The 22,813-nt window shown below is 38.3% G+C and overlaps 2 protein-coding genes across 4 annotated transcripts; both read right to left on the bottom strand.

Annotated features, from left to right (window-relative positions):
- Positions 1-734: 734 nt before the first annotated feature.
- Positions 735-1,658, bottom strand: LOC122041302 (zinc finger protein ZAT10-like). The gene has a single exon (XM_042600943.1). The coding sequence runs from the start codon at positions 1,656-1,658 to the stop codon at positions 735-737; it is 924 nt and encodes a 307-aa protein (XP_042456877.1).
- Positions 1,659-2,928: 1,270 nt separating this feature from the next.
- On the bottom strand, positions 2,929-7,149 carry LOC121975310 (U3 small nucleolar ribonucleoprotein protein IMP3-like). 3 transcript variants are annotated; one of them, XM_042526900.1, is made up of 5 exons: positions 7,066-7,149; positions 6,790-6,947; positions 6,598-6,705; positions 5,996-6,070; positions 2,929-3,259 (listed from the first exon to the last, which is right to left on the bottom strand). In XM_042526900.1, exons 2-5 carry the CDS (start codon positions 6,921-6,923, stop codon positions 3,025-3,027), a joined length of 552 nt encoding a protein of 183 aa, XP_042382834.1. In that variant the 5' UTR covers positions 6,924-6,947; positions 7,066-7,149; the 3' UTR covers positions 2,929-3,024. The 3 variants fall into 3 exon arrangements, with proteins under 3 accessions (XP_042382834.1, XP_042382827.1, XP_042382818.1); XM_042526893.1 differs by having other exon boundaries at positions 7,011-7,127; XM_042526884.1 differs by having other exon boundaries at positions 6,790-7,133.
- Between the last annotated feature and the right edge of the window lie 15,664 nt (positions 7,150-22,813).

Below are 22,813 nucleotides of genomic sequence, written 5' to 3'. Positions count from 1 at the left end.
CAAAATTTTCATCACAACTAAAACACCCACTGCACCTAACCCCGACCCGGCAAGATCCGAATCAGTTCGGCATGGTCTAGATTGACTTACATCGTGTCAAATTTGTCCATGCCAATTGCTACAGTGTGTAGATCCATGATCCAATTTTTGCCGTCCAAGAAACTCTAATCATGTAGATTAACCGGCCGATACCTTTATCATAATCTTTCGAGTAACCTAACCATCCACGTTTTAGAGATCAAATAGGATACTAATTGTTTTTGAGGAAACAAAACGTTGGACGTTGAATTCCAGAAGAAGGTTTGATTCCACGATTAAGGCAACCGCAACTTCCCACTCCCCCACGCTATTGATTTCCCTACTTTCCCGTTCTAATCCTGCCTGCCTCGCCTGGCCTGGCCTGGCCTGGCGTTCACTGCCTTCGCTTCCTCCTTTCTTCTTTCTTCCAAACCCAACCCAACCCAACCACTCCTCTAATTTCCGCTTCTCCCTTTCTTCCTTCCTTCCTTCCTTCCAAACCCAACCCAACCACTCCTCTAATTTCCGCTTTCGCACGCCACGAATTTTTATCATGCTTCAATTCTCATCTTCGTTCTCTTCATCCGTAACACGCATAAGAATCAAAGGCATCGTGTTACAGTAAACAATGAACGGGAGATTAACAAATAAAGAACGATTACAGATCCTAATTCTAACGATTCTTGAATTTGTCATAAACAGTCACAGATGGCAAATTAGATGAAACTGAACCAATTTAGGGTCGGCGACGGCAATTCGACGCCGCCGTCTTTCGACGTCGAGAGGGAAGGCATCATCGTCAACGCCAATGGGCTCAACGACTCCTCCTCTTTCTGCAGATTAACCACGCCGCCTTCGGATGGCGTCAACGGCCGCGGTTTTTTTGTTGTCAACGCCAGTGGGCCGAGCACCTCCTCCTCCTCTTTCCCCTTCTTCTTCGGCCTGTTCCGCCTTCCACCCACAGCCCTCGACATCGCCAGAGACAGCAGATTCAGATCCAGCGTCAGGTTCCTACCGGAGCTAGCCGCGGAGGAGGAGGACGCTGCCTTCTCGGCCCCGATAGCGGCGGCGTTGCCATTTATCACGCCTTCGTAGTGGCACCTCATGTGGCCGCCCAGCGCTTGCCCTGTAGAGAACGATTTGTGGCACACCGCGCACGAGTGCGCCCTCCCTCCTCTTACGGCACCGATGGCCGATGTGGAAACCACCTCCGCTGTCGGGGCTACGGGCTTGCGGTGGCGGGTCTTGTGGCCGCCGAGCGCCTGGTAAGATGGGAACGCCTTGCCGCACACGGAGCACTCGTAGGATTGTGGAGTCCTCGGCGGCTGGGTCACCGCGAGATCTCGTCGAGCGGTGTCCCCCAGCTGCAACTGGGGCACCGAGAGGAGAGTAGATCCCCGAACTCCGCGGGAGAGCATCAAGAGACAAAGGGCGAGTTGCTCCTCATCGGAGCGTGTGCGGTGTTCGGTGATCGACTCGTCGGAGGCGGAGGGGGAGTTGGAGGTGCGGGGGCGCTTGGACCGCTTCCCCTTGGCCCACGATTCCAACTGGTAGCCTTGCGGCGGCGAAGGTGACGGTTGCTGTGTGGGCGGCGGCGTCTCTCCGCCATCGTCGGAAGGAACCACTGCATCCACGGCCATGATTGGAGTCGTCGCTCGATGAAATTGATTCCTGATGGAGGAATCTGAGGAGTGTGGGAGAATTGTTGGAGGCTTGAAGCAAGCAAAGAGAAGAAAAGAGAACGAAGAAGAAGGTGCAACCTGGAGAGACGTTTATATAGAGAGAGGAAAGAGGGATGCGGGTGTGTGAGACTGGAGTGGCGTCAAAGTTTGGAAGCTGAGACGGCGAAGAAGAGCAAGTGTTATCAGAAATACCAGAAATGCAACGCGTCGTTGGTGTCTCTCTTACCTCATGTGTTATTAGTCTAAGCCGTGGGCCATCAGTTCAATATGATATAGCAGCCACGGTATGAGTCTTAGCACGGTGGGATGAGATCACTATTATTTATTAAAAAAATAAATAAAATAAAAAAGGAAAAAATAAATAAATTAAACACATCCATTTATTTGTTAACTTTTTAATATTATTTAAAATAACTTCTTCTTTTTAACAATTTCCAAAAAAACAAATATTAAGAAAAATATAGTCAAATTAAAAATTTGGAAATGTAAAGAAAAATACAGTGGAATATTTCTACAACTGTCGATGATGTCCTTGTAGCCATGAAATGAGAGCTGAGTGAAATTAAGACAAACTATTTATTGTATTTTATTTATGAATATTGAGGCTAAATAGAAAAAAATAAAATATTATAAATTTATTAGAGCATCCCGTGATAGAATCTCTCTGAACTCTTTCGCACATCAAAAATAAAAAATCTTACACATTTCTCTACTATTTATGAGTTCCATATTTTTTTTTCATTATATTTTACTTTATATATAAATAAAATTTAAATTCATAAATCATCATTTAATAATATTAATAATTAAAAAATAAATTATATTATTTAAAATAAAAAATTTATTATCTTTTTAAATTTAAATTAAAACAATTATTTTAATTAAAAATAAAAAGGAAGGTTGGGAGCCGCGTCTATGAACTCCTTCGCTCTTGCCACGTCCACAATGGATGCTCTTATCTCATTCCTACATTTGACAGTGTTCCGCTAATGTGGAATACTGTATGAAGAATTCGTGGAAGACTTCAATTACTCAAATAACAGGAGGATGAAATTCAAAAAAAAAATTACTTGAGTTTTGATAGCCCCTGGACGTAATTTGTTATAACATGGCCATGATAATTGTCATTAGGTCGGCTTTGTCTCATGTAGTATGAATGGGTCGGGTACCAAAACCCACTGTCACAAAAATGAAATTAGGAAGCAAGTAAACAAGGGAACGAAGCTCGTTGAGCAAGTTGCTAATTGATAAACTGATATGTAAGTTCTGCAAACTAATTAACCTCATAAGCTGCTACAATTGACATCAGTAACATGAAGATAACTTAGGCATTCAGGAGATCGTAGTCGTCTAATTTCTCATTGTATTCCATCACTTTCTTCCTAATCTTAGACGAGTCCACCCAAGTCACAAAATCCTCCATGTTCTTTGTCACCAAATAGGCTGGGTCTGTTACCACATCTGGTCCCACTCGGACATGGCCTTGCTCGATATACGTCACAGCCTCCCTTAGATGCTCAGCAAACTTGAGGTATACCAAAACAGAAGCCAGCCTTCTCCTGTAAAAAATGGAGCAGAGTAAGTTTGACTTATTCAAAGATCATATCAACTCCATCTACTGTGCGGTCAAAGGTGGTGTGAAGGGATGTGCTTGGTAAGAGAAGATTTCAAAGGCTGTCGCTGTAGTTTAATCTAATGAGACACCAAGAAGAGCAGCATATGATCAACACCGAACCATGAATTCTCAAAGCTCATTTCCTTTAAAAAGGTTCAGAGTGATCGTACGAGTTGGGAACTCACAAGTCCAATTACCACGATTGTGGTAAATTAATAGTCGACCAAGTTCAAATTATTTTGTGATCCCACTTAGTGAGATGATATTTCGAATTACCAAGTTGATTAACCCCAAAAATATGAATGCTTGTTTACTTGGATGAATCAATAGGAGAGAGATGAAGGGAATGGAAGGAACAAGAATGTTTCTGTGATCATCTGTGTTTCTTTTACCTTTTCCTTCTCCTTCTTCCTAACAACACATTCAATGAACCCAAAAGCTCAACTAATTCACCTAGGTTTGGAACGAGCAGCTTAATTAATCAAAGATTGGAAAAATATTCATCTATTTAAATTGATTAAGCAAACACACTCCTGAAGTAAATAAAATGTAGTGGAGAACTAACATGGCGAAGCTGTTATTTGATCTTGACAAACAATGAAAATCATGGAACTTCATTGGTTGTCCTATCCCTCTTAAATGAATTCTTGTCCTAAATATCTTATTCATCTTGTTTCAAGGTAGCAACATTAGCAGCATTTTGATCCAATTTCTGACAGTGAATTGAGTCCTGTCAACCTTCTATCTTTAGGTAGGATCCTTACTCTTCCCTTTGGGTGCTCCCACCATCAAAGAGAGGTGACAATGTCATAGTTTCAGGGAGTAATTTGTTGTGATGCTTTGTTTTTCTGATGTTATAATCATAAATGCCACATTTTGGCGTTGAGTAGGCAATACGAAGGTGGTGGTTAAGTATAAAAATGTTTCTATATGCTGGTAATCTGGTTGGGACCAAAATAGTGAGTTTCATGGCTGATTGAAACACTTAGTGACCGCGGAAAGAAGTCAGTAGGTTCTAAGAGGTGTTTCTTTATTTCAAGGATTCTAGATGTGATAAACAAGACTCTATCTCAATTACCAGTGTTGTGATTGACTTCTAAGGGTTCCTTGCTTCTAAAAGTGGATGATATATAACTTAATTCCTCATGTAAGATCTAGCTAGTAGAATAAATAGTGTATATTTTTAGCAAGACAAGTTTTTTTCCGTGTGAAATGAACACTGTGTTTTATACATCAGTAAATACAAGGACTTTGGTTCCTTAATTTTAATAATCAGTTTGTGTGAGAAGTGTAACCTATTTATGGACTTCTGATTCTGAGAACCCCCTTAACAACATTCAAATTATAATTCTATAAATACAACTAATGTTAAACAAGTTCTTAATGATGATCACATAGTTGCATCATGTCTTCATATGCCTATATAGTTATTCTGCTACATACAAGCTCAATAAGCTCTTCAAATCCTTGACCTAAATGTTGAAATATTAACTTAATAACTTCTGGCAAAGAAAGGATACATCCATTCCTTACAACAATAGCTACCTTATAATTTAACTGTTAGTTCTATATATACTAATATCTATACTGCTTGGAACTCTGAACTCTTTTTCCCTTGAAGATACATATTACATATTCTACTGCAATGGAAATGGAAGACTGACAAGGTTAACTCTAGGTGAATGCATATCTAGAGAATTTGAATATGATTTTTGGTAAGGTGTCTGTCCAATGTAAGCAACAGCAAGTACAATTAAAAACTTGAGGAAAAAAATGCTCAATCAAGGGAATAAATGGCTTCTACTAATTAACTTCCTTAGACAAGTATAGACCATGTGATTGTTAGACCTAACAGCCAAGCATAGAACAGTAAACAAATGGGAAAAAACTAAATTAAAATTGATTCTTTTAAGTTTAAAAACAGCTCACTTGTAAAGCTTCTTGATTTTTTTTTTTTTTTTGTAGCATAAGAAGTGATCACCACCGACAATATATAAAACTTTAGCAAGGCTTTTTCTTGTTGAAATTACACTCGTGTGGCTGTGTATGGCCCTCTACATTGTGTAGGTGAGTTGAAATCCAACTTTTTTGGCTTCTATAGTATCTCATGAAAAAATTCACCATCATATATATACTTAAGCTTGGCTTAAATAAAAATTACTATTTCACTCCAGAAAGATGACTTGAGTAAACAAGCCAACAAAATTGACATCTAGGCATGGACAACCAACCCTAAGAATGCAGATCAACAACGAACACTAGAGCATGCTGTATTCAATAGTCAAATTGTAGCAGTTGATATTTGAATTTCTGGATGAAGTACCACGATAAAATACAAACAAAAAAAGAGATTAAAACACAAGGTGAATTCAATTATGTACTAAAAGGAGATTTTGAACTTGTCAAACGTGATCAACCAATTAAAGCAGTTTGCAATTAAACATGAGAAGGTAACAGATTGATTTAACCAATGGGAGTGATATCTTTAACTTATTAACCTAAACAAATATAGATAGTGTATGGATAAACCTAGGAGCAATCAATTGTGAAGAGCAGAAAAACAAATAAAGAACCCATCTACTTTCAAGTGTAAATTCTTAGTTGCTTCTTTTATTTGTCTCAACAAAGAAAATCAAGTAAAAGGCTTCCTGCTAGACTATAGCACACTAGATCAGCTTACCTACAGAATGAGCTTACTGACAGTTTATGGCACTTTTCCAGGCTCTTTTTTGTTGAAATTGCACCCATATTGTAACTGAAAGAAAAAAATAAAACAAATAATAAGAACAGACAGAGGTATCAACCAACATATTTATGAAACAACAATTCCATGGAATCAGAGGTTTAAGTAACATAATACTAAAGAGTACAATAACTAGAAAAAATAATCCCTGATATGAACAATGACAAATGGTGACAATGGTTCTTACAATGACATATTGATGATTGCGCATTAAACTACATCAGAATAGATATTTGTATCCATTGATGACTTAGATTGAGTCTTTTGCAAGTCAATAAAAAAACAAAAAAGCACAATGCAACAAAACTAAGTTGTTATTTGCAATCAGTCAGACATAAACATTCCATACCGGTGATATTTCACAACCCTAATTTATCAGCTCAAAAGCCTGCGGGTGATAGGTTTGCATGGGACAATTGCAACAGTTGCAATTCAAATCAATTCTGGAATAGCTAAGTGGAGAAAACTCCACAATAGAAAACGCAATAAACTGCAATGGACCTGATTTTCTAGTTATTTGTTTATCAAAATTGGCTTACAGCTTTTCGAGCAGTGCATCTGTCATCTGAATTCTGAAAGGGTCGCTGGGATCCATTTGCTTCAAGATATGCACCAGCTTCTGCACCGTCAGACATATACTCGAGTACCTAGAATTGAAATTATAGAATTCCTATGAAACTGTGTAGTGAGAAAAGTAACTACAATTGCCAAATATTGAAAAGGAATGTCACTTCTTGTAATCATCTCGCTCTGTGAGGTGGTATCGGCGCGTTATAAGGGCTTCTCGGTGGCCGCCTTCGCGTTTGTACTCAAGGAAATTGACTTTCTTGAGGAGCTTCTTCTCATGGAACTTCAACTTCCTCATCTTCGGTAATTTACCCGAGAAAACCTGAAAAAGAGAAAGCTCGCGAAGGTGGCGATGTAGTTATCGAGAAAAAGAGAAAAGCGGTACAGAGAAAAACAATCGCCGGTCTCGCAGTGAAGATGAGAACGGCGAAGAGGAGAACCGGAGCGGAGGTGAGGAGCCTTCCTTCGCCGCGTCGCCAGGTTAGGGTTTATAGTTTATTTGGGCGTTTAGTTTTTTTTAAATTAATCACTATAGTTTTATTTAAAATATATAATAACTAGTATTTTGAGACATTTTTACTAGAATTTTATTAATGTTAACAAAATAATAAATCATAATAATATTTTTTTTTAAGTTGGAAGCTATCTAACTCAGGCTAATTGATCTTATAAAAATAATTACCGTCCACTCGTAACGAGAGGCTCATCATTATTAAATCAATCATCTATTTAAAAAAAAAATCTTCCATTAATTTATTAAATTGGAACTTCATCATTTTTAAAAATTAATAAAGATATAAATATTAACTTTTAATTTTAGACATAAATAAATAAATAAAAATAGAAGCAAAAAAATACATCAAATTTTTTTACTTTCGAATAAAAAATTATAAAAACTGAAATAGAAATTAACATTCACAAACACTCAAAATGTTTTTATATATCTATGCCAAGCACTCCCTTAGTTTATTTTCTCAATACAAGCACGTTTCGAGTCAAAGCTCAAGTCCCATCAAGCGGTGCGGGTAGCTCAAGTTTCGTCAGGAGATGGGGCAGTTCTATTCTTTTGGTTGTAAAATGAGTCTATAATTATATTATACTTGTATCCAAAAAAAATAATATATTTCTTTTATCCCTGCTATAAAATAAAATAATAATAATAATAATTTTAAGTAGTGCGAAGTTTTCATTTTATCTAGAAGCACATTTTGGCATATTCGATGCAAACAGTGTGCTTTTATAATTAAAAATGTGTTATATCTGAGAGATATTTAAAACAATTGTTGTACTATTTATTTAGAAAACTAAAGATTTACTATATATTCTTTATAAATAAAATTTGATCGTAAACTTATTTACTAAATTTCTACCATATAATTCATAATATGAAAAAATTTATAATTGAATCAAATCAAAATTAATGAACATCTCTATATATAATTATGAATATATTAAAATATTTCCTAGTCGATAAATTGATGAGTTCGGATATCATTAATTCTGATAAACTAGCACGTGTTATATTCCTTAATTTAATAAGCAATTGCTCCTCACTGGTTGAAAATATTGGAATGACAAGAGTTAAACATGGATGCTAGTTAAGAATAACTAATTTATTATAATGACCTGTCATGATACTTCATATGGTTATTTGACATCTTAAATAAGAATTTCCTTGTAGATGTGAACCATGGATAATTGAGCATAAGTAGAAGTGTCCGAAGGTAATTAAGTAGCTCCTTGAATAAGGAGACTTATATCCTATGGTCATTTGTCAGGATTATCACTCTAAGTTTTTGGCTAAAAGCATCACATGTCAAGAGTATGGTATTCTTAGACACATGTCTAAGTAATTTGAATATGCAGGATGATGAAGTATAACTTGAGCTAGGTGTGACGTAATCAACATAGTAGGGATTAACACATAAATCATATCCTAAACTAAGTAGATACAACTAAACAAGGCAAGTGAAAGGAATGAGGCACAACTCATTGTAGCTGGTGAAAGATTCAGAAGTGATTCTAAGATCAACCATTGATTTTCGGATCAATTGAGGATCATAATATATTATCAGGTGTCAGTTATAATTGATCCATAATTAATAGTTAATTATGGACGGCCAATATAACCAAAAACCTATTGGGTCACACGCACTAAGAGTAAATTAGAAAGACTTAAAACGAGTTTGAGAATTGAATTATTAAATTCAGAGAGACTAAGTCTGGTTAAACCATATGATGAGCAAATATGAAAAGATATTTGCCGCAAAGGAAGCGCAGATGGACCACATCTTTTGAAGACAAATTGGATCCTCTTTGATTTAATTATAAATCAAATTTATAAGGCCAGATCCTCTGGTCCAAAATCTTCTAGACCAGGGGAGGCCCTACAAGCTTATTGATGGGGTGAGCTGTGTTGGTGCAATATCCCTCAGGTCAAGGGTGACCTGGTTAACCAAGCTGAGTCTTGGTTAGGGTTTAGATGTTTGACAATAAGACATCAATCGAAGAAGAGTCAAGTAGGTCAAGGTTGACCGGATACTTGACTGGGAAGTCCTAACTGGCATGTTAGGCAGAAGGAAGTCCTAGTGAGTGAAGCTAGGCAGAAGGAAATCCTGGTGAGTGAAGCCAGGTGAAAGTCCTAGTGAGTGAAGCTAGGCAGAAGGAAATCCTGGTGAGTGAAGCCAGGTGAAAGTCCTAGTGAGTGAAGCTAGGCAGAAGGAAATCCTGGTGAGTGAAGCCAGGTGAAAGTCCTAGTGAGTGAAGCTAGGCAGAAGGAAATCCTGGTGAGTGAAGTCAGGTGAAAGTCCTAGTGAGTGAAGCTAGGCAGAAGGAAATCCTGGTGAGTGAAGCCAGGTGAAAGTTCTAGTGAGTGAAGCTAGTCAGTTGGAAATCTTGGTGAGTGAAGCCAAGTAAAAATCCTGGTGAGTGAAGCCAGGTGAAAGTCCTAGTGAGTGAAGCTAGGCAGAAGGAAATCTTGGTGAGTGAAGCTAGGTGAAAGTCCTAGTGAGTGAAGCTAGACAGAAGGAAATCCAGATGGATCAAGGATGATCGGACATCCGGTGTTGGGAAGTCCAAGTAGGTCAAAGGATTGATGGATACTTGGCAAGAAGGAAGTCCAGATGGGTCAAGGTTGACGGACATCTAGTGGAAGTCCAAGTAGGTCAATGGAGTGACCGGATACTTGGCACGACGAGTAAAGTCCAAGTGGGTCAAAGGGATTGACCGGACACTTGGTGGGAGAGTCCTAGCAGGTCAAGGGAGTGACCAGATGCGAGGCATGATGTACCAACAGGTCAAGGTTGACCGAATGTTGGTTTGAGAGGTTTGGGACTTGGTTTTGGGCAAAAACCAAGTGCTGGATCGATCCGTGGATCGATCCAGGTAGTGGATCGATCGGTGGATCGATCCGGATTTTTCCGAACAGAAAGCTTCTGGATCGATCCGTGGATCGATCCAGAGGTCCCGATCGATCAGCCGATCGATCGGGACGATGCTGCTTCGCGCGATAAGCGCTGGATCGATCCGTGGATCGATCCAGGCGCGTTTCCAGAGCACAGAGGCGCTCTGGATCGATCCGTGGATCGATCCAAAGCCTCCCCGATCGATTCGGAACATTCGAATCGATCGGGATCCGACCGTTGCGTCGGGTTTAAAGCCGCAGGCGAGCGTGGTCTTCGGCAGAACTTCACGATCTCTTCTCCGATTTACTCCAGCATTTCGCCAGCTCCTCCACAACACTCTCCAAGCTCGTGATCGCCAGTTCTTGAAGGTTCTTGGAAGCTTTCCAAGTCAAGAGGCGGATCAAAGCCAAGAAGAGAAGCTAGGGTTAGGGTTTGTACTCATTGTAAGGCTTGTAAGCTTGTATTTCTTGTATCCTTTCCCTCTCTTCTTGTATTGAGTCTTGTAGGGCTTCTCCGCCCTTGGTAGTTACCACAAAGGAGGTTTTATTTAGTGGAGGGTGTGTGCGTTGGTGTGGATCCTTGGACTAGTCACCTCTTGTGAGGTGGATACCAAGTAAACCAACTTTGTTAGCGTTGTGTATTTGTTTCTGTATTTTCCGTTGCATATCTTTGAAGAAACAAGCAACGCCGAGCAACGAGCACGCGACGAGCTATTCACCCCCCCTCTAGCTACTTTTGGTCCTAACAAGTGGTATCAGAGCGAGGCCGCTCTTCACCGGAATCATCGCCGGAAGGGTCAAGCATAACAAGAAAAGCTAGAGGGTGAAGAAGTTGGAGCAAATTCTTCAAGTTCAAGACTTTATCAAGCTCAACTTCAAGATGCAATTCCAAGATGGACTTGGATTTGACACGAGGGTGGCTCCACCATACACCTCCACGAGCTTCGATTCTTGGAAATCAAGAATCGAAAACTTTCTTATGATGGAGATAGAGCAATGGTTTGCTCTTACGGAAGGCTTCGAAGCTCCAACAAATTCCAAGGGCAAAGTTCTAAAGAAAAGCAAATGGAGCCCGGAGCAAGTCCAAAGGTGCGAGGCCAATGACAAAGTGACCAAGCTTTTGGTCAATCTATTGCCAAACACCATCCTTTGCAAAATTGGAGAATTTGAAGATGCAAGGGAATTATGGAGCAAATTGGCCAAGCTTCATGAAGAGATCCCCTCCACTGTACCAAATCAAGAGGAATCCAAAGAGGGCGACTCATTGGAGCAAGACCAAGAGGAGGACTCCGAGGTTGAGAGATGCTCAACCTCCGAAGAAGAGGAAATCCAAGAAGCTTCATCCTCAAGGGAATGCAACGAAGGGAACAAGGAGGGAGCATACTCCTTATTTCACATTCAAGATGATGAAGCCTCCACCTCTAGGATTGAGGGGGAGCAACCCTTGGTGACACCGGATCAAGAAGAAGGAGAAGCTTCTACATCCGGGTCAAGAGAAGAAGAGGAGGAAGAAGTTTCTACCTCCACAAGTCAAGAAAGATCAAATGGAGAAGCTTCTACATCCGGAACAAGTGCCACCCCTACACAAAAAGGTATAAATATTTCAATTAATAATAAAAATCATATTATATGCTTTGAATGTAGGGAACATGGGCACTACAAGAGCAAGTGCCCTAAATTGGCCAAGAAGAAGGGCCAAGTGGCACAAAGGGGCAAGGTGAAGCCCAAGGAGACCATCCCCAACACAAAGAAGAGCAAGGAGCATATCATATGTTTCTCTTGCAATCAAAAGGGGCATTACCGTAGTCAATGCCCCAAGGGGAAGAAGATGGTCAAGGCTCAAGGAGGCACTAATCAAGGGGGAGCCTCCAAGGTAAAGAAGAAGGTATCATTTATTGAGCCTACCCCTTTACGTTATGGTAAAAAGCATGCTAGGTCAAATTTATATCATTTCAATGCTATTTACCATGAACATAGGAAGCATGATAGCATTAAGGAAAAACATGTAGCTCTTCATGCTAAGACTACTACACCTAAGGTTAGGAATGTAGGTAGAAATCTAGGCAATAACTCTAAGGATTTTAGATACAAGCCTAGAAACCAAAATGCTCATGGACTTAATGAAAAATCAAATACTAAGGACTTAGTGAGAGAAAATCAAGTCTTAAGGTCAAGACTTGATAAAATGAAAAAGACCCTAAAAAGGATGGAAAATATCTTATTAGGGCAAAATGAGCATAGCCTAGGTCTAGGAGCACAAAGGTCATCCAACGGCCATAGAGGTTTGGGATACAAACCAAAGGCTAAGAAGGATGTGCCCTCTTACCATAGAGTTCCATATAGTTATGGAATAAACCCTAGGTATAGAGGTCAAGTTAAGGATACAAGGGAAGATATCCCTAGAAGTATCTTTGCAACCAAAGTGACTAAGACTTCTAAGAAGTCTAAGAAAGTCACTAACAAGGTCACAAGGGAGGCTATCCCTAGAGTTGACCTAGAAAATGTGACCAAGGCTTCTAAGAAGCCCAACAAGGTCACTAGGAAGGTATCTAGGGAAGTTATCTCTAGTGAGTACCTAGAGCATCCAAGGAGCACCAATAGGTGTTGGGTTCCTAGGAGCATTTTCTCTACCCCATAAATGGGTTAGAGAGTGTCAACTCCGATTAGAAGGGTAGTTAACCCAACTTTGAGGAAATTGACACTCAAGGAGCATTTTCAAGGTTTTTGTTAACCTTTGAAAATGAAATGGAACTATTATTTACTCCTTGAAAGAGTAAAATGTGCCTAGTGGTGAAAAGTTGATTTTAATCTTAAAAGGCACATATTGGGAAATTCATAAGAGCTACCAAGTTGGGATTTTGGTATGTTCTTAGGAAATTTAAGGCAATCCGGGCCTTAACTTTAAAGTGCTACTCTTGTGGAAAAATGAAATATGCCAACATTTGAGGAATATGCTTAATTTCAATTGGCATAAATTAATCAAGGGAATTAGAAATGCCAATTTAGGTTTTGGCGTTTTCTTGACGCACTTAAGGGCAATCTAGGTTTAAGTTGTAAGTTTAGCTAAGGTTTTAAGGATACTTAGATAGGTAATCTAGGTATATTTTATTTATGCTAAACCTTGCCATGATTGTTTGCTCATAATATGCCATGACATCATATTTTATCTTATGTGTATTTTGCATTCATGACTTATTATGAAAAATACAAGAATACCATGTCATGACATTCATACATCATGTAGTTATAGGATATTTTCTTTTGAAAATTATTTCCTTTTGATGTATGCCATAACATTATCATGCATTAGTTTAATTCCTTGTAATTAAGGATAAATGGCATTTAACAACACTTATTAACAAGTGACATCCTAGGTGGATGTCTAATATCTTTGAAATGTCTAGATAGATATGCATGATCCCTAGATTAGGGCAAAACCAAAATCTACATCTCACAAAGACTATAAGGTGACTTGTATGTGCTTTAGTGCACATTAGATACAAGTGAGATGTTAGGATGATGAACAAAGCTCAAGATGTTGATTTAGTGCATTCATTTGAGTTTTTAAGTTCATCAAAACACATAGTTATGTGGTTTCCCATCATTGGGAAAGCTAATGTACAAGTCATGTGCATTAAGCCCAAGGAATATGGTGGGATATTGGTTTTGAAAATGTTTTCAAAATGATTTTGGAAAACCTTGGTGAAGGCTATCTTTTGATAGTAATCACCATTGAATAGTTAGACACAAACTTGAAGAAAACACTAAAGTTTTTGCAAGTTTTCAAGTTTGTGTCAATCTTTGAAAATATGATGTATTTTCATAGAAAACTATTTTTCCTTGATAATATATGCCCTAAACAATGTCTACACGAAATTTCATAATTTTCGGATTTTTGTAGAATTTTCTAGGGGTTTCTGAAGTTGACTGAAATGGAATTTCAGCAACTATCAGAGCTCCGATCGATCCATGGATCGATTGGAGTGCCTGAATCGATCCATGGATCGATTCAGAAGGCAAATCTCGCGAGCAGTAGCTCGCTGGATCGATCAGCCGATCGATCCAGGTAGTCTGAATCGATCAGTGGATCGATTCAGAAAGGTTCAATCGATTGGAACCCAACTCCAATCGATCCAAGTTGCTGATTTTGGCTGGGAAAGCCTGATTTCAGCACTTTGAACCTATTTTAGTCTAGGTAACCATTCCAAACCCTTAAAATACATTTGTATACATAAAAAGGGTGTTTTCGTGTTGAAAACAAGGATGGAATGGTAAAGGAAGACTTCATTGAAGTTTAGGTTGAGGTTTGTTTCAAATTTTGAACATTTGAACCTCAAAACTTCTAAATCTGGGTTTCCTAAAGGTTTAGGGATTCCAAGTCATTGTTGGTGCAATGACAGAAGTTTCCACCATGTCTTTAGGGGGAGGGACTCTTTAAAGACATGAAAATTATTTTTCATGAACCTTGGAAGGTGGTTAACCTTCTGTTGTGAACTTGCTCAAGGTTGAGCATTTAAACTTGAAATGGGGATAAATGGGGAGTGGATATCCTCATCATTTCAAGTGAGAACTCAAGATGTTAGAAAATGCTCAAGGTTGGGTATTTGTCTACATTGAGGAAGAAGTTAAGGATAAATGAAGGGTATGGGACCTTCAATATTGAGTTGATCACAATGAGTAAAAGTGTGATCACGATGAGCAACTCTTCAGGGGGAGAGTCTTCAACAAATGGAGTTGTTGAAGTGTGCCCAAATTGGAGCATAGGTTGATGTGTGTCCAGACGGGTTGATGTTTTTGTAGGGGTTGATGTGTGCCAATAGGGGAGAAGGAAAGGAAGTAAGTTAGGTTTTCATTACCTAGAGGGAGTTTGCCCTCTTAGGGGGAGAATGGAAAGCTTAATTTATGGGTTCATTACCTAGTGGCATGAAGAAGGAGGCTATAGGATTAGCCTAACTTACATGTGGGATTGTAAGTGTTATTGTGGTATTGTCAAACATCAAAAAGGGGGAGATTGTTGGTGCAATATCCCTCAGGTCAAGGGTGACCTGGTTAACCAAGCTGAGTCTTGGTTAGGGTTTAGATGTTTGACAATAAGACATCAATCGAAGAAGAGTCAAGTAGGTCAAGGTTGACCGGATACTTGACTGGGAAGTCCTAACTGGCATGTTAGGCAGAAGGAAGTCCTAGTGAGTGAAGCTAGGCAGAAGGAAATCCTGGTGAGTGAAGCCAGGTGAAAGTCCTAGTGAGTGAAGCTAGGCAGAAGGAAATCTTGCAGCCAGGTGAAAGTCCTAGTGAGTGAAGCTAGGCAGAAGGAAATCCTGGTGAGTGAAGCCAGGTGAAAGTCCTAGTGAGTGAAGCTAGGCAGAATGAAAACCCTAGTGAGTGAAGCTAGGTGAAAGTCCTAGTGAGTGAAGCTAGGCAGAAGGAAATCCTGGTGAGTGAAGCCAGGTGAAAGTCCTAGTGAGTGAAGCTAGGCAGAAGGAAATCCTGGTGAGTGAAGCCAGGTGAAAGTCCTAGTGAGTGAAGCTAGGCAGAATGAAAACCCTAGTGAGTGAAGCTAGGTGAAAGTCCTAGTGAGTGAAGCTAGGTAAAAGTCCTGGTGAGTGAAGCCAGGCAAGGAAGGAAATCCAGATGGATCAAGGATGATCGGACATCTGGTGTTGGGAAGTCCAAGTAGGTCAAAGGGATTGACTGGATACTTGGCAAGGAAGGAAGTCCAGATGGGTCAAGGTTGACCAGACATCTAGTGGAAGTCCAAGTAGGTCAATGGAGTGACCGGATACTTGGCACGACGAGTAAAAGTCCAAGTGGGTCAAAGGATTGACCGGACACTGGGTGGGGAGTCCTAGCAGGTCAAGGGTGACCGGATGCGAGGCATGATGTACCAACAGTCAAGGTTGACCGGATGTTGGTGAGGAGGTTTGGGACTTGATTTTGGGCAAAACCAAGTCTTGGATCGATCCGTGGATCGATCCAGTGGATCGATCGTGGATCGATCCAGATTTTTCCAAAGCTCGGATCGATCCGTGGATCGATCGGAGGTCCGATCGATCAGCGGTGATCGACCTCAGATCGATCCACGGATCGATCCGTGGATCGATCCAGCGCTTTCGATCAGAAGCTCGGATCGATCCGTGGATCGATCCAGCCTCCCGATCGATTGGAACATTCGAATCGATCGGGATCCAACCGTTGGCGTTAAGCCGCAGGCGAGCGTGGTCTTCGGCAGAACTTCACGATCTCTTCTCCGATTTACTCCAGCATTTCGCCAGCTCCTCCACAACACTCTCCAAGCTCGTGATCGCCAGTTCTTGAAGGTTCTTGGAAGCTTTCCAAGTCAAGAGGCGGATCAAAGCCAAGAAGAGAAGCTAGGGTTAGGGTTTGTACTCATTGTAAGGCTTGTAAGCTTGTATTTCTTGTATCCTTTCCCTCTCTTCTTGTATTGAGTCTTGTAGGGCTTCTCCGCCCTTGGTAGTTACCACAAAGGAGGTTTTATTTAGTGGAGGGTGTGTGCGTTGGTGTGGATCCTTGGACTAGTCACCTCTTGTGAGGTGGATACCAAGTAAACCAACTTTGTTAGCGTTGTGTATTTGTTTCTGTATTTTCCGTTGCATATCTTTGAAGAAACAAGCAGCGCCGAGCAACGAGCACGCGACGAGCTATTCACCCCCCCCCCCCCTCTAGCTACTTTTGGTCCTAACAAGCTGGACCCTACCTGTTTAACAGGTGGTGTACAGTCCACCCCACTCATGAATTGGCAGGGGTCCAAGATTGGTCCAGGGATCCAGGACCAGAGGATTCCTGTCTTAAATTATATTTGGTTTTAATTAAAAAAGGTTCAATTTTGAACCAATATGGTTCAACAAACATTCACATCACCAGTGGATAATCCGCCTGTCATGTCAGGCGTGCAGTGGTAGTGGGCGTGACATGCGGCGCCTTGCCACAAGATGACATTTAATGAGGACATGGGGGCGCGCACAACCATATTGCGCAGGGATTTGTACGATTTTCCAAAAATATAGGTGACGTAAACCTGGATCGCGCTCACCCAAGACAGCCCAAGAAAAGATTTCACAAGTATAAATGTTTGTTGTGACGATCGGCTTAAGGGAGCAGACCTACGGCCGCACGACAAGCTTCAACAGGCTGACCAGCAGAGAGCAATCACATAGCCGATCATTGCGCCACATTAGTCCGATCATAAACCAAGGAGTGTCGAAGCCGATCGGGTGGAAAGCTTCACAGACAATTTTGTCCAGCCAGTCGGATTTGCAGTCTCCTTCGACTAGACTTGAGGGGGAGGCATATGATGCGGTGATGAGGAGGGGCCCCATCCCGCGGAGGATAGCTACCACGGTGGAGGTCAAAGTCAAGGCGGTCAACATGCAGATAGCATCGGTCAGTCGGGCGAGCATGCCTCGACCGTGGGGAGAAGGTCCCGGTCTGATCCCGCCTTCGACACAGGGAGTTGTCAAACGACCGACGCTCCAACGACCTGCTTAGCATTGGCAGAGCGGAACTTCACCCGAGCGGGGTAGCCGCTCGGCCAGGCAGCAGGTCTCGACATTGACAGAGCGGAACTTCGGCCGAGCGGCTACCCCGCTCGGCCAGGCAGCAGGTCTTGACATTGGGAAAATGGAACTTCGGCCGAGCGGACGAGACGCACGAATAACGGAGTTACGACAAAGCAGATGGGATACGGGGGCGGCGAAATTCTGACTGAGTGACCAACCTGCTCGCCCTAACAGTATACTCCCTCTGATATCCATCGACATCCTTTTGGAGTTGGTGTCGCCAACACCAGGCATGGACAATCAAAAGATCGTACGGTGGAACCTTCCATTGTCACTTTAGAAATATGCTTGGAACACTTTACTGATAATTTTTTTCAGGAAAAATTTTGGGAAACATGCTCGTCTTGGGGAACGTGCAGGCCCACTACAGGAACTCTATATAAAGGGGATCCAAGCATCAGTGGAGGTACGCAATATGCGATAGACACTGTTCTCGCTACTGTTCATTTCACTCCAAGGGCCAACGCTGGGACCCCTTCCCTGGCTCGACACTGACGTAATATGTATTGTAGGTTCGAGCGAAGTCTACAAGCGGTCAACAAGAGCACCACATTCTCAGCTTTCCATCTCATCGACTTTAATTTCGGACAGGATTATTTGTTGGATCGTGATTGTTTGATAGAGGGGGGTGAATATCGATTATAAAAATTTCGAAAAGAGTAAGCGCAGCGGAAAAGACAAAGTCAGAACAATGCTAACACAAGAACCAATTTTACTTGGTTCTGAGACTTTGGTGACTCCTACTCCAAGGCCCGCACACAAAGGTGCTTTCGTTGGACGATCCACTAGCAATTCGAATATTCGATTACAAACAGTTAAGTACAGGAATGCTAGAAAAATAAATACCGACAATAAAAAGAAATAGAGCAGAGAAAGAAAACTTGTTGGAGATCGCGGCGTTGCAGGAGCACAAGAGAGCAGTTCTTCAGTTCTGAGTTGTTGTTCTGAGCTTCGCCATTGACCCTCCTTATATAGGAGGCTCGGGGCGCCCCGGATCCCTTCCGGCCGCCCTGGTGTGACGTAGCAGTCCCAACCAGCGAGCTCCATGTGTCGACGCCGCGTCTTGGATAAAGTTTGCCACCGGGCGCCCGGACCTCCTTTCTCCAGAAAGTCCTTCTCCTGCAAGACAAGGTTAGTCCGAGGCAAATATATAATGTATATCCTGTAAAACAAAGTGTTAGCACAGTTTATAAGTTCAACATAAAGAGTATGACTTAGATTTCGTCTTTTCGAGACCAGAATCTAGTCACGATCTCGACTTAGATATCTGAAATGGATCTAAGCTGGATCAACGCCTAATGTTCCCTTCCCGGGAACGCGTCCTCACAGTCACTCCCTTCCAATAACTTACCTTTACTCACCTGTCAGACGTCCGGTCAGCCCTTCGACCCATCTGGACTTCTCGCCAGCTATCCGCTCAGCCCGTCGACCTAGCTGGACTTCTCGCCAAGCGTCCGGTCAGTCCGTCGACCCGCTTGGACTTCATGCCAAATGTCCGGTCAGCCCGTCGACCCATTTGGACTTCGTGCCAGACATCCGGTCAGCCCGTCGACCTGTCTGGACTTCGCCTGCACACTCGGTCAGAGTATTAGATAACGACAAACCTAACTTAACTTAATTTGTCATTCATTAAAACTTGAGTTAGACCGTTAGTGCTAACCGCACCAACAATCTCCCCCTTTTTATGGAATGACAACCCGCTTAAGTTAGGAAAAATATATGCAAAAACCAAGTATGATTTTTGAGGTTAAGTTAGTTTTTGAGTTTGACATTTTGTTAAAATATATGCAAAAACCAAGCATGATTTTTGAGGTTTAAGTTAGTTTTTGAGTTTGACATTTTGTTGTTCTAACTTAACCACCTATCCCTCCCCCTTTGGCATTCATCAAATAAGGACATAGGTCAGGTAATCAATACAGAATTCAGACAAAGTAGAAATTGTAAGAAATGATGTCAAGTTAACTTGGGGGAGTTTAAATTTTAACACATAGTAATTTAGCTTTTCTTAACTTTGTGTAAAATAACTAAGTTTTGTAACATAGCTAATTTAGCAACACAATTTAGTATTTGTTACTTAGTAGAGAGGACATTATTTTTAAAGCAGAGAAAATAATTTTGGTGCTAAGTGTGAAAAATAAGTTGATTTAATCCTCCCCCTAAACCTGACATTTAAAATAAATTGAGGTAGAATTTTCTAAAGAGATTTTAAAGAGAAATAACACTTAAGGAGATTAAAAAAAAATAAACCTCCCCCTGAATTTGATACTCCTTTAATTTATTACTCTCCCTTAATTTATTAATCTTCCTTATTTTATTATCCCCCTTAATATAATACTAACGTTTGGGTGTGTTAAATTTTAAAGCCCTAACACATTTTTCTACCTAAGTATTCTAGGGGATTTAGTAACACATAATTATCTCTGTATCCTTGGTATAATTGTTTATTTGAGTTTGATTAATTAATAATTAATTTTAGATTCAAGTGCTTAACTTTAGTTTAAGGTTAAATAAGATAAGACTTTATTAATTCAATAACAGTTAACCATTATCAATAATTTATTGATTAGTTCTTTACTTGATTTAACAATTTAATACTTAGTGAAATAATTTAAATTTCGTATTAATTGATTGGGTTGGTCAATGAAAGTGTTAATTATAATTATTATTATTTTTTATTTACTTCCTTTTAAGCAGGATTAATTTAGTTTGAAGTTAGTATGAAGTTAAAGTTATTAAACACAGTTAAGTAAAGTTTAATTCAAGTCAATTTTAGTTCTCAACTAAAGTTAGACTTAAACAATTAAGTTATACATAATTAGGTTTAAAGTTTAAGTTAATGGAATTTAAGTTTTTAAGATAGGTGTCTAAGTTTTAAATAAATTTAAAAGAATTTATTACTATTATTATTATTATATATATATATGAAGGGATTTCTAACGAGATTTGTAAAACAGTGTTTAAAAAAAATTTAAAATAATCTTTATAATATGTTTCATGGCAATTAATATACGTTTGATTCAGTTTTCATTTTACATATAAATTAATATTAGTGTTTAATTTAAGTTTAAGTTTAAGTAAAAATTTTTTAAATTTCAATTTAAGTATAAATTTTCAGTTAAGTTAAATTAAGTTTAAAAAAAAATTTACGGTTAAAATAAAGTTTCAGATTAAAAATAAGTTTAAAGTCTAAATAATAATTTTTAAAGTGATAATAATCTAAAAAAATAATTTATAATGATTATATTTTTTTGGTTAACAAAATTTTATTAAAGTGAAAAATAATATTTACAAGAATTTTTAAAAATGATTTAAAGTTTTTTTTACATAATTTTTAAAATAGTTTTTAAAAGGATTTTTAAAATAGTTTTTAAAAGGATTTTTAAAATAGTTTTTTAAAAGGATTTTTAAAATAATTTTTAAAATGATTTTTTAAAATAATTTAAAAAGAATTTTGAAAGAATTTTTAAAATAATTTTAAAAGAGTTTTTAAAATAATTTTTGAAAGAAATTTTAAAATGATTTTTAAAATAATTTTTTTAAAAAATTTTAAAAGAGTTTTTAAAATAATTTTTAAAGAATTTTTTAAAGAATTTTTAAAATAATTTTTAAGTTAAAATAATTTTTAAAATGATTTTTAAAGGAGTTTTTAAATAATTTTTATAAGAATTTTTAAAATGAGTTTTAAAAATAATTTTTAAAAGACTTTTTAAAATAATTTTTCAAAGAGTTTTTAAAATAATTTTTGAAATAATTTTTAAAAGAATTTTTAAAAGAATTTTTAAAATGATTTTTAAAGGAGTTTTTAAATAATTTTTAAAAGAATTTTTAAATGATTTTAAAAGAATTTTAAAAATGATTTTTAAAAGAATTTTTAAAATGATTTTTAAGTTAAAATAATTTTGAAAAGAATTTTTAAAATGACTTTTAAAGGAGTTTTTAAATAATGTTTAAAAGAATTTTTAAAATGAGTTTTAAAAGTTTTAAAAATAATTTTTTAAAAATAATTTTTAGAAGAATTTTTTAAATGATTTTTAAGTTAAAAAAAAATAAAAATTTTAAGTTTAAAAGATTTAAGTTTAATAAATTTTTAAGTTTAAAAACATTTAGGTTTAATTTTTAAAATAAATTTTTGAGTTAAAAGAAATTAAGTTTAAAATAAATTTTTAAGTTAAAAAAAAGTTGAGTTAAAAGATTTAAGTTTATTTTTAAAATAAAATTTTAAGTTAAAAACATTTAAGTTTAATTTTTAAAATAAAATTTTAAGTTAAAAACATTTAAGTTTAATTTTTAAAATAAATTTTTAAGTTAAACGATTTAAGTTTACTTTTAAAATAAATTTTTAAGTTAAAAAAAAATTAAATTTATTTTTAAAATAAATTTTTAGTCAAAAAAATTTAAGTTTAATTTTTAAAATAAATTTTTAAGTTAAAAAAATTAAGTTTTAATTTTTAAAATAAATTTTTAAGTCAAGCAAATTTAAGTTTATTTTTAAAATAAATTTTTGAGTAAAAAAATTTAAGTTTAATAAATTTTTAAGTTAAAAGAAATTATGTTTAAAATAAATTTTTAAGTTAAACAAAATTTAAGTTTAATTTTTAAAATAAAAAAATTTTAGTTTAATTTTTAAAATAAAAAAAGTTAATGCGCAAGCGGAATAATACCACTTGTTGGGACCACTTGTTGGGACGGATGTGCCCGCTAGAGGGGGGGCGAATAGCGTCTCACCTCAAATCGATGGCTTCCTACGTATTCGTTAGTGCGCAAGCGGAATAATACAATACAAATTACGAATACGAAAGCTAAAGATAAAGAAAAGAACAAGCAAACCAATGCACGTCGATGTAACGTGGTTCGGAGATGATGCTCCTACTCCACGGCTGTCCGTAAGGTGGACGATCCCTCAATCTGTCGGTGGATTAGTCCCCGGAAACTCCAGCTAGCTCAAACCACTCCTTGTGGGTGGAGAAACCTCACCACAACTTCAACCAAGAACACTTGGACACAAGAGATCCTTGAGCACTTTGGTGACTACTAATTAGGCTTTAACCAAGTCTAATTTCGTCACCTTGGCCGGCCATCCCAAGCTCCTTCTTATAGAGCTTGGAACAAATCAGTAAGCTGATTTGCCCGTTACCAGCCGACTGGTCCTTGCACCAGTCGACTGGTGTCATCGCAACAGCTCTCTACAGTGCACCAATCGACTGCTAC

This window comes from Zingiber officinale, chromosome 1B (assembly GCF_018446385.1).
Source record: "Zingiber officinale cultivar Zhangliang chromosome 1B, Zo_v1.1, whole genome shotgun sequence".
In the NCBI taxonomy this organism is placed as follows: domain Eukaryota; kingdom Viridiplantae; phylum Streptophyta; class Magnoliopsida; order Zingiberales; family Zingiberaceae; genus Zingiber; species Zingiber officinale.
The sequence above is the reverse complement of the archived record's forward strand: the minus strand, read 5'-3'. Positions and strand labels throughout refer to the sequence as shown.